This window comes from Nansenia antarctica (assembly GCF_963989245.1).
Source record: "Nansenia antarctica genome assembly, chromosome: 4".
Lineage (NCBI taxonomy): Eukaryota > Metazoa > Chordata > Actinopteri > Argentiniformes > Microstomatidae > Nansenia > Nansenia antarctica.
The window spans coordinates 11,570,277-11,583,157 of record NC_137689.1 but is presented as its reverse complement, the minus strand read 5'-3'; the positions used below and the strand labels follow the sequence as shown (position 1 = coordinate 11,583,157).

At 44.4% G+C, this 12,881-nt stretch overlaps 1 protein-coding gene across 1 annotated transcript in view; it reads left to right on the top strand.

Annotated features, from left to right (window-relative positions):
- Nucleotides 1-12,881, top strand: part of itfg1 (integrin alpha FG-GAP repeat containing 1) — a gene marked incomplete at its 5' end in the record, with an annotated part of 124,557 nt that overhangs the window by 31,722 nt on the left and 79,954 nt on the right. Inside the window, one exon of the mRNA XM_080528129.1 lies at nucleotides 6,336-6,417. Coding sequence (XP_080384255.1) covers nucleotides 6,336-6,417 — 82 coding nt within the window. The remainder of the gene's footprint in view (nucleotides 1-6,335; nucleotides 6,418-12,881) is intronic.

Below are 12,881 nucleotides of genomic sequence, written 5' to 3'. Positions count from 1 at the left end.
ATTTCTGTTGCTCAACATGTTTTTTTAGTCCTTTCCCTACCCATGCACTGCTGACCGTGGAGAAACTAGTCTGCTAAATTACTTGCTACAGACCAGCACAAGAGACTAACCGCCAAGGACTTGTAGGCAGTGGTGTAAAGTACACATATCAGTACTTTCTTACTGTACTTAAAGAGTTTTTTTTAAATATCTATTCTTTCTTGAGCTCTGGCAACTTTTGCTTTTACTTTGTATTGTATTACTTTGTATTGCCTGTCAGCAATACAAAACATATTGTATTCTGGTAAGACATGAACATGTATTGGAGTCTCCAATACATTTTCTTGTCTTACCAGAATACAATATTCTTTCTCAGCAATTGCTCCAGTTTTCCAACAAAACATACTGATAGTACTGTCGTGGGCAGAGATACTCAGATGGGGGCCGGTATAATTGTAATGAAACCTCATCTTGCATGGAAATACTTTAATTGCTTTATTTCACTGTTTACCTACACTGTTCACTGTAGGGCATGGGTCACCAACAGGCGGCCCGCGGGCCAGATGCGGCCCACCAAAGCTTTCCATCGGGCCCGCCGAATATTCATGTTTTTACGGGTTTTTTTAACGTTTTTTTTTTTTTTTTTCGAAAATGAGGGAAATACCGTTTAGAACATATATCATAGATTCATATAGTTCTTACAATGCAGGAGGAGTCAGACCTACCTCATTCACAAAGCTGCAGCCTTGCTTCTGGTTGGGCACTAAATAGCAGTAGCGAAGCTGAAACTAATTCCCCTCTTTTATTAAATGGAATGCGGCAGACGTAGCGCTATTCTCATGCAAGAATGAGGACAAATTCATAGCTCTCATTTAACATTTCGTTGTATTTTATTTTTTCACATAGCCTACTCATAGGTGTATTTAACATTTCGTTTTATTTTATTTTTCACTCTTTGTTGCTCTTGTTTAACATTTCGTAACATTAACAGTGACTTAAATAACTAACTTCTCAGTCAGAAAATGAAAAAGATTAACATCACTTAAATAAAAAAAATAGCATGGCAAATGATAGGCCTTCATTGCCAGAAATGTTGTTTTCAAGTCGGTCAGTCAAACGTTCACCGCGGCATCCTGGTATCGCCTGGCATCTGTAGCCTATATCAAATAAAACGGTAATAACCAGGTCATTAAATTACACTTTAACAATGAATAAACCATGCCATTTAACATAGCAACAATAAAATCCTATGTCTGCAATACTCACATTTTGTTAATGAGAGAACTAACATCTCCCCTCTGACGCCAACTTCTTAAAATCAGGCTGGAGGTCCTCGTGAATGGCTTCAGATTCCAGCACAAACTTGCGGAACAGGCGATGCTGCGTACTGGAAGTTCCTCTGATGAAGTTAATTATTTTCATTGTTTTGTCCATAACCTCTTTCAGATCCCCACTTAGTTTGGCACACAGCACGCCAAAATATCTCGATTGCCCCCTGGTGGCTGGTTGGATAATAGGTGTCAGGAGTCTGTTCACACTGATAATAGGCTAATAATCATTAATAACATTAATTTAGTAAGAAAATGAAAATATTAAACAGTAATATGCTAATAGTACTATATACAATAGTATGCCTAAATAAAATAATTATATATATATATACGTATATATATATATATATATATATATATATATATATATATATATATATTAAAGTCCGGCCCCCACAGTGTATGCTTTGAAAAATTCTGGCACTTGGACAAATATAGTTGGTGACCCCTGCTGTAGGGTCATCAGAGACCCAAATGTATAGCTGAAAAAGTGAGTTTTTCATAATATGGGACCTTTAAGTAACAGCACCTGTTGGGAAACTGGAGGGTTGTGTGCGTTCTAGGGCCGGTTTCACAGACAAGACTTAAGCCTAGTCCTAGACTAAATCACATTTTCAATAGAAAATCTAAATTTAACATCCCTTTTAGTCCCTTTTAGTCTTAATGTCTTCATAGTTTCCCACCTTACGAACTGCAGAATGTAAACAAACTGGAGATCATATACAGTGGGATGAGAAAGCTCAACTGTAGAAATTCAAACAGGCTTGTTCACTAGGCTTGAAGCATCGGGCTTTGAGCTCTAGCTGGTCACTAGTAAGACTTGACACACATTGGCACCACTGTCAAAAAATGGCTAATGGATCCTCAAAAATATAGGAAATACAGATACAAATTTCAGCAGCAATGACTGCAGGATGACTGGTGCTTGCCACTCTAATTCAATGGTCGAACCATTCTGCAGGTTCACAATTTGGACATGGACATGCACTACATGGTCAGATGTATGTGGATACCTGAACATCACACCCATATGTGCTTGTTGAACTTCTCATTCCAATACCATGGGCATTAATATGGAGTTGGTCCCACCTTTGCTGCTATAACAGCTTCCACTCTTCTGGGAAGGCTTTCCACTAGATGTTGTAACATGGTTGCGGGGATTTGCTCCCATTCAGCCGCAAGAGCATTACTGAGGTCAGGCACTGATGTTGGGTGATGAAGCTTGGCTCACACACTTGATTCCAATTCATCCCAAAGGTGTTTGATGGGGTTGAGGTCAGGGTTCTGTACAGGCCAGTCATGTTTTTCCACACCAAACTCGGCAAACCATGTCATTATGGACCCCGCTTTGTGCATGGGGGCATTGTCGTGCTGAAACTGGAAAGGGCCTTCCCCAAATGGTTGCCACAAAGTTGGAAGCATACAATTAGAATCGCATTGTATGCTGTAGCATTAAAGATTCCCTTCACTGGAACTAAGGGGCCTAGCCCAAACCATGAAAAAAACAGCCCCAGTATTATTTTGAGTTATTCAATGACAATCTATAGGCTCCTTATTGACTACATGTGAAAGGTTTATTCTTGCATTGTATTGTGTACAGAAATACTTTCCCCTTTTGTAGATTGCGTTCCTCGGTTGGCAAGTATGCATGCTTTCACTGCTGTGATAGTTTTGTATTCTGGGAGAGTGCAGGTAGTCTTTTTTTTCTTTTAGGTAGTTTAAATTCAAAATGCAGAGGCACACAGAGCATAGGGCCCCCAGACCTATCTGAAGAAGAGAAGAGAAGCGGGTGGAGAGGGAGACAGAGGTGGAGAGGAGGAGGAGGAGGGGTCGCAGGGATTTGAAGAGTAGGGCAGAAAGTGTGAAAGAGGGGAGGGCAGAACTGATGAAAGGGTGCAGAATGAAAGAGAGTGAGAGTTTTATTTGGCCCTGTATTGCAGATGGGCCCTGTTAAAGGTCACTCACACATCTCAGTAAAGGCCAGGACCTTTGAGGATCTGCCCCCCCCACCTCCTGCCCCCTTCCCTGCACCTACTGTATCTCCACCCTTCCTGAGTTGTTGCCTGTTTTGAACTGAAGGGGTACCTCACTACCCCTCCTGCCCCCACCTCACTCCCCCTTCTGCCCCTCCAGGGGCCAATGCGTCTTTCTACTCTAGCCTGTCGAGAGGTTGACGTACACACTCACACACACACACACACACACACACACACACACACACACACACACACTTAAGGGACACATAATTGGTTTGGTGATTAGAAGGAGTGAGCATTTGGTCAATCATTAATCCCATCTAATTCATCCACTCTCTTCACTCTTGTTGGTGTTTTTGTTGGTTTAGTGATTCGGGTCCAGAGGAGGAGTTTCTTTGGCCACGGGGGCTGTTGATGAAATACACCAGTGATCAGTGCATGCACCCACACGCACGCACGCACACACACTCAGGGGACTCATTTCCTGTTTTTTCCTGGGTATAAGACCCCAGTAATCCCCCCTGCCTGTGCTGTGCAGCGTTACCGGGGTGGTCTTTTGTCTAACATCGATTGGACACAGGCCGCTGCTCTAGGCCCAATCCAACCCTTCATTTTAATTACTTTCTCTGTTTCTTCGCCTAAGTCTCCCGCACCATCATCATTCTGCTGTTTGGGAAAGCGTAAAAAGGCGGTATGCACCGGTTTCATCCGGTAACACGTCTTTGTGCAACCCTATTACTGAAACACCTGATATGATCTGTCATTTCAGCAGCTGAAGGAATCTGCTCCCACTAAACAAATAAGCAAAAGAGAGTATTGGCTTAGCTGTTGGGACATTCATGCTTTCTTCGTTTTCTTCTGTATTCTCACCTAAGTGAGTAAGAAAAGCACATGATTTTCCATCAGAGACACCAAAAGCGTTTCCTTTATAAACGGCGAACCTGCTGCCATCAGTAGTTAGATCTTTACACTTCAAACCCCGCTGCTCGCTTAATCAGGAGAAGGCGACACAACAGATTTAATCAGTCGTGGCTTTTCTTGCCTCAAACACTCAATCAACAGCCTCTAACACCCAGTCAATCAAAAAGACTTAGAAGTCACCCCCGGCTCAGATGGTAAACACAGGCTCAAAACCGTATGGTCTCTCTCCTCCTATATGTGTGATTTAAAACTCTCAATCAGATTGGCACTGTGAGTCCATCACACATCATCAGTGTGTTTAAAACACCAATCTCCTTTTAAACCACGATTGTGGAATTGTCATTCTTCAAGAGTTGGTCACCCTAAGGCACACACATTCAATCAAGCCGGTATGTGTGTGTGTGTGTGTGTGTGTGTGTGTGTGTGTGTGTGTGTGTGTGTGTGTGTGTGTGTGTGTGTGTGTGATAGAGAGAGAGAACGACAATTCTACAATCCTACTTTAAAAACAAGGAGATTGGTGTTTTAAACCCTCTGAGGATGTGTGGTGGACTCACTGTGCCAATCCGACTCAACCGGCCGATCAACAGAACCTAGAATCAATGAGCTGATGATAGAGCGGTTGACCTAACCAAGGCCCGACCAGGCTATTGAGATTGCATTGTCGTCCCATGCCTGCTGTGTGGTTGGTACAGACGGAGAGAGTGACTTGATAAATGCAGCGGTTTCACATCAGACACCCCCGCGCTTTGACAAACCAACGGGAGAGATGCTCGGTCTCTCCGAAAAGCTGCTTACCTTTTGTCTGGCTGCCAGGCAATAAATAAGCACCAGCAGAAAAGGAATAGTTACCTTCTTTTTTTCTCTTTTTTTCTCTTTTTTTCTATTTTTTTCCCCCCCTCTCTCTCATCGGTGAAACTGTTTCTCAGATGCTATAAATCACTAACGGAGGGCTCGGCAGTGCTGCACTGTCCTACCGGTCCAGCACAGAGCTTCTGTTTCCGTACAGGAGGAGAAAATAAGGAAAGAGGAGGGAGGGAGGGTTTACTGGCCAAATATCAACGTTTTTTTACTCTATTTATTAGATAAGGATATCGCATTCCACTCAGGGCACCACGGAAACTCGCACCATAACTCAAATGAAGACAGGCATTTTCTTTCTTACATTAATCAAATCACCTAGCTATCTAGCAGTTTATCGGTTGTATTTAACTAGTCAGTGAGTCTACAGTTGCAGTTAGCAACTGTAGGAGCTAGCTATCAACTCCACCTCAAACTGAAAGCTCTATCCAACTCATCATGCAAGGCATTTACAGTGCCCTCCATAAGTATTGGAAAGAGCAAGCATTTTGTCTTCTTTTAACTCCAACAGTTTGGATTTTAAGTAAAACTATTACTCATGGTTAATGTAGAGAAATTACAGCCCTTTTTCTTTTCTTTTTTTTATCTGGACATCATTAATTCATCCTTCATTCATTTGTATTTCCTAGTTAAACATATTGTTCTACATAACAACTAGATAACATCATTGTACTTTTTGTCCCTGTCTACATAACTCTAATAACTACTTACAACATAATTACAGACCAGTAATCTAAAAGGTGACCGAAACTGTCACTTAAACACAATGAATGATGGTCCTCATTGAGCTCAGAGGTTTACGTGAAAGTGTGTGTGTGTGTGTGTGTGTGTGTGTGTGTGTGTGTGTGTGTGTGTGTGTGTATATATATGTGTCTGTGCGCGCCAGCATGGTTGCTACTGTATGCATGGTCGCGTCTTTGTGTGTGTGTTGTTGAGTATCACAAGGATATGTTCCTCTGTACAGCTCTTAGCATGACTCCACTGGGCTGGACTACACTATTGTAATGCCCTACTCTTTAGGCATGGTAATCTGTAATTCTGTTATTTCACAACGGTTATTTTAATGACCTACCAATCTAGAAACCTCTGCTCTACCCACAGTGGCCTACTGTATCTCTGAACTGCTTAACTGGTTATTATAAGGCTTCCCCAGGAGGCATGCTCCCTATGTCCATCCCCAGCAAATGTTTATTTTACAAATCTCATTGAACATTGAAGTACTCTAAAGTAGAGTTTCATGCTGCAATTAATGTATAATTTCTCTTACCAGGATGGGATCTTCAACAAGACATGGTCTGGGACCTCACCAGAAAATGCCAAGGCAGTGGGACAGTCTTCTTTTGTAGACTTTGGTGAGTTTGGTGTGTGTGTGTGTGTGTGTGTGTGGGTGGGCGGGGGGTCTCTCTCTCCCTTCCTTGCTTTTTTCCCTCCCTTCTTTATTTTTTTTAAAATCCCAGTTCCATCAATGTTCTCTCCCTTTATCAGAAGGTTTAGGATGGCTGTCTTCAAGGGCCCACAAAATGGAACAGTCTGTGCTCTTCCTGAGATGACATTTCCTCCCTGCTTCCATCTAAAAACACCCCCCAGAAAGAGCACACATTTCGGGAATATCTGGTTATTACGTCCCAGCTTTACTCATTGTTAAGAAATGTGATGGATTAGGATGTATCTTAATCTCTGTCGTAAGAATCGTATTAATGCAATCCGTTGAAAACTTAGTGACAGGATAATACTTTTTTTGTCAACGAATTGTCAACCATTGCAGGGTTCGGTTCCATGAAATATTGTTTATGTTTAAATGCTGATATTGTTTTCTGTGTTTGGTATAGCTTGAAGGATAGCCTGTTATAGTGGATGGATTTTGTGTGTCTTAATATTCAGATATGATGGATAGATATTGTATCTATCTATGTATATTGTAGTTGAATATAGAACCTACTGAATGTACCTTTAAAATGTACCGTGTCAGATTTGGGGGAGAAAATTGTAAAGTTACTTTTTTATGTTTACTGGAGACACACACACATGCACGCGCATACACACACAGTACACAAACAATGCAGTACACACAGACACACACTTGAAGATCAATCTTTTAACAGTCAGTGGTGTCCATCAAATATTTAGAATACAAATATTCCCATCCCAGACTGGAAATAATTAATAAGCTCAGGGAAAATACCCCAAGAAATGACCTATATGGTGTGTGTGTGTGTGTGTGTGTGTGTGTGTGTGTGTTTTAATCTCTGAGGGGCCGTGGCCTTTTGTTCAAATCTCAAGCTTATCTTCGCAAACAAGAACTTTTCATTTCTCTAATCTTTTTCTTTTGTCACCGTGGGAATATCACTTTATGCTGTTTAGGAGGATGCCAGGTCACGCGCTTGAGCAGAAGATGCCGACAGACTCGCCTTGCCAGCTAGCATGAAGCTTTTCACCACTTTTAGAGTTTCACAATGGAAGTAAAGTCGTAGAAAAGGAGCAATGCAGTTGCTTTCTTTTGTTCACAAGTGGGCAAAACAGGATCACATGCCTTCTAGTAACAGTGGCAATGAATGCTTAGTGTTCGTTTTATATCTATTTATATCATCTTCGTCTTTATTTTATCTCTTACTTACTGGACTTGAATACCCTCCTCATTGCATCGTCTTCCAATCTCACATACACACGCACACACACACACACACACACACACACACACACACCACAACATTTACCTGTCTCTGCCAATAAAGCAGAGAATTAGGGGGGTGGTTGCTGTTGACTGATTATTAGGTCGATGGAGCTCAACATGGCGCTTCTGCACACTTTAGAGAAGATTGCCTTTGACAGGGCAGAAGCTAGGGAGATGTGCAGGATCCAAAGGGAAAGGCAAAGGGAAATTCATCCATACACACACGCACACACACACACAGTCACACACAAAACACACACCCTCACACAGAACAGGTATAACTACTACGTATGTGGCCCTCTAGCAGTGACAAAGGACGCGATCATACTATTATAACATGGCTAGTGTCACGTGACCTAAAGACACCGTGCGTCCGTGACGTGGCTGGCGAGTTTAACGACTTAATTGTGCCTGATCTTCAAAGCACGCCGTCCTTGATTTCACTCCTTTCACTTCACTTCCCTCCGCGTCGACAGCGAGCCCGTGCTGCAGATTTTTGAATATCACCATCTAATTAAAAACATATTGGATTCCGAGCACCTGTGCAGGAGAGACGGCAGGGTACGACCTCAGGGGGGGGCGGGGGGGGGGGGGGGAATGAAAGAGAAGGGAGTGTGTGTTCGCTTCAAAGAACAGAATGTGCAAGAAATAAAAAAGAGAGAGAAATAGAAGGGACATGCTGGATGTGTGCAGATTGGAGAGATGGAGGGGGGGAGGAGTTGGAGAGAGGGACGGAGGGAGAGAGAGATATAGAAAAGCAGGGGGGGGGGGGGGGCGTCTGCTTGATGTGAAGTGGGAATTATTCTGAACACACTCCAAGCTGTCAATTTTCGCTCCCCTATCCCTCGCCGCCTACATTTCAGTGGCAGATCGCAGATACAGGAGTGACCTTCCTGCAGAACCTTGACTCACACACACACACACACACACATACTCACACACACACACACTCTTATCCAGCACACACACACATAAACACACACACAAACAAACAAACCATACCCACGACACCATCCACAATTTATCACTGAGATTACGCTACGTATAAGATCTTTACAAAGTGGAGAAAAGTGACGTGTTTGAGCGTACGATCTCGCACAAACACACACTAGAGTTGATCTGCGACGTCTCGCCTCGCATCATGGATAGTTTTAAATAATGCATCAACGGCAGTAATGGCATGATGATATCACTAAGACTACTGTTGTGTATCAGACAACCAACATCCAACGGCATTTGTGTATTGTTTTGTTTGTGTGCTGCTGGTGTCTGTTGGTAGTGTGTCTTCCTGTCACAGACACAGTAGAACGACTAGATTAGGATGTCAGCTAGATACGGATGCCTAAGGAGGTGAACTGGAGTTCAACTTGCAACTGTCTTCCTCTTGTGTGACACTTCAATCACGTGTCTGCTGTTTAGTATTTCAGCACTACAACCAGCCAGAGTCTTAGTACATGTGCTACATATGCCAGACAAAACACCTCATGCACCGTATCATAGCGGTAATTGCATTTTTAAAAGTGACAGTGCCCAATGCATAATTCATACATTGAGGATAGTATAGGAGCAAGTGTTGCAAGCTGGAGGTATAGTACGGAGGCAGGGACTTGAGGATGTGATTTGTGTTTTAGTCATTATTTTTTCGGCTGCATTTATTATCATGTAGTTTCAGATGATATTAAGTACAAAAGCAATGGGACTCGTTCTTCAAAAGATCGATTTGAAAGCTGACTTCGTTTTTTACTGTCGCTACTTTAAATAATTTAACTGCACTGGGGAGCACACACAGACATTTGTCAAAACTGCCTTCCTCAGGTGTTATTTAAAACCGTAACACTGTCTGTGCGAAACGAAAAAGATTTCCTCTCCCCATTAGCGACTTAAACCTGGCAGCTGGGTTTTATGTGATCTTGTGAGCCATTGTGATTTTTTTGTTTTTTTTCACGTTTGTTATTTGGATCTTTTCTGTTGCAAAAAAGACGAGGTAATGGCACACCTATTATTTCTATTTTTGCAAGGTATTTGTGTTATGGTTCAATCTTAGTGAGATTTTAATCTAGCGTGAGGTAGTTGGTGGTCATTCGGTCCCTCAAGGATTGCACTTTTGTGATTAATAGTCCTCTCTTCACGCGCACGCATGCATGCACACACACACACACACACACCACACACACACACACACACACACACACACCACACACACACACACACACACACACACACACGCACACACACACACACACACACACACACACACACACGCACACAGACAGCCTCAGCCGTACCCAGCTCATGTAGTATCACGGGGCCCATCCTCACCTCCAGTGTGGTAGTCGTGTCTGCACCAGGTACATGCAGAGACATGGGGAGGGAGGGAGGTGTGACTGTTTAATCTCCCTCTGTCTCTCTGCAGCATCCTGCCTCTTGATTTGCATTGTTTTTGTTCCTGGGTTCTATCCTGTGAATGTCAATGGGGTGTCAACCTGCATCGTGGCATGGCGTTCTCCCCCCTTTTCTCCCTATGCCTACTATCTTCTTCTCTAGCTTTATCTCCCTCTACCTCTTCCTCACTCCGACTCATCTTTGTTCTTATTTTTCCCTTTGTGTTTGCTTCGGCCGCTCCCTCATTCTTTTTCTATATCCTTCCTTAAAGGGAACCCTGGTTATTAAGACCTTAACCTCTATCACTCTCTCCTTGCCAACTACGCCTCCTCGGCATCAGCTGCTAAAACATCCTACTATCATTCAAAAATACATTCTTCTGCCTCTAATCCTAGAAAACTGTTCTCCACTTTCTCTTCACTCCTTAATCCACCTCCTCCCCCTCCTCCTTCCTCCCTGTCCGCCGATGACTTTGTCACCTACTTTGAAAAAAATGTGGACGACATCAGCAGCACCTTTCTCCCCCCACCGCTCCCTCCTCCCACTAACAATGCTAACACTGTTCCCACTAACAATGCTAACACCCCTTCCAAACTCTCCCCGCGACACTCGATCTCTGGATTGTCATCTTTTTCCCCCCTCTCCCCCGATGAGATTCTCACACTTATCACATCAAAGCGGGCAACCACATGCCCTCTTGACCCCATCCCCTCCCCCCTTCTCCAATCCATTTCCGCCGACATCCTTCCTTACCTTACCACCCTAATCAACTCCTCCCTATCCACTGGATCTGTCCCAGCGGCCTTCAAAATAGCCAGAGTCAAGCCTCTCCTCAAGAAACCTACCCTTGACCCATCATCTGCCCACAATTACAGACCGGTATCCCTTCTCTCCTTCCCTTCCAAAACCCTTGAACGCGCGGCATCTAAACAACTGACTGACTATCTCCGGAAGATGGATCACTTAGACCCCCACCAATCCGGCTTCAAGGCTGGGCATTCCACTGAGACTGCGCTCCTTGCTGTCACGGAAGCCCTCCACTCTGCCCAAGCTTCCTCCCTCTCCTCTGTTCTCATTCTCCTTGACCTGTCTGCTGCCTTCGACACAGTCAATCACCAGATCCTTCTCTCCATCCTCTCAGACCTGGGCATCTCTGGCACCGCACACTCCTGGTTTTCTTCCTACCTGGCGGGCCGCTCCTACCAGGTGACCTGGAGAGAATCGCTATCTTCTCCACGAACCCTCTCCACTGGAGTTCCCCAGGGTTCCGTCCTAGGGCCCCTACTCTTCTCCCTCTACACCAAGTCTCTTGGCTCGGTAATCTCTTCACATGGGCTCTCCTACCACAGCTACGCAGACGACACTCAACTCTTCTTGTCCTTCCCCCCGTCTGATGTACACGTGGCAACCCGTATCTCAGCATGTCTCGCTGACATTTCAACTTGGATGGCTGACCACCATCTCAAGCTCAATCTTAACAAGACCGAGCTCCTCTTCATCCCCGGGAAAGCCTGCCCTCTCCAAGACTTCTCCATCACAGTGGAGAACTCTACTGTAACCCCCTCCCTGACAGCCAAGAACCTTGGAGTGATCCTGGATAACCGACTATCCTGTGCGGAGAACATTGCAGCAACGGCTCGCTCCTGCAGATTCGTCCTCTACAACATCAGAAGGATACAACCATTCCTTACCAGAGAGGCAGCGCAACTCTTGATCCAGGCACTGGTCATCTCCCGCCTGGATTACTGCAATGTACTCCTGGCTGGGCTCCCCGCTTCAGCCATTAGACCTCTGCAGCTCATCCAGAATGCTGCTGCCCGGCTGGTATTCAACCTCCCCAAATACTCGCATGTCACCCCTCTCCTTCGCACCCTGCACTGGCTCCCGATAGCAGCTCGCATCAGATTCAAGACCCTGGTGCTTGCATACCAGGCAGCTAAAGGGACAGCCCCTGCCTACCTGAAGGAAATGGTAACCCCCCAAACCCCTGCCCGCTCACTCCGCTCCTCCACCTCGGCTGGCCGACTGGCCCCCACTCCTCTACACAGCAGTCGGGCTGCCCGATCACGTCTCTTCACAACACTGGCTCCCCGCTGGTGGAATGAGCTCCCCACGGCTGTCAGAACGGCAGAGTCACTACCCATCTTCCGTCGTAGACTGAAGACCCATCTCTTCAGGTTACATCTTAACTGCTCCTCCTGAGACATCTTCTGACCCTCACCACTACGTTTCCTAAAGACACCCGCTTTCCCCTCTACTGTGTCCCTAAGAACTTCTATTGCCCCCCTTGTACTGTTTCTCAGTTTCTCCAGTAATAAAAAATAAAAATAAATAAAAAAGTTTTAGTAGAAGGCGATAATAGGGAGAAGGTTTTTCCTTCTATCAGTGGCCCCGGGCCCGAGCTAGAGTACTCTTCCTGCAACGAATGGTGGACTGCTGATTCACATGCTTAGTATTCAAATGTATTGATTGTAAGTCGCTTTGGAATAAGGCGTCTGCTAAATGCCAAAAATGTAAATGTAAATGTTAAGACATGTAGGCCGTAATACGCTCTAATTGCCATCCCCTGCTAAAATATGTTGGTAGAAAGACCTGAAATATGTTAATTATGTAAAAAGTCCTCAATCTGTAATACATATTTTTACCCATATAGGTCGCCATATTACTGCAGTCACGCAGTAGTGACGTCAGATGGTTGCAACTTTTATTGCTGGTATCTTTCCTGACCTGCAGTGGATATAGCGTGCCACATATACAATGCCA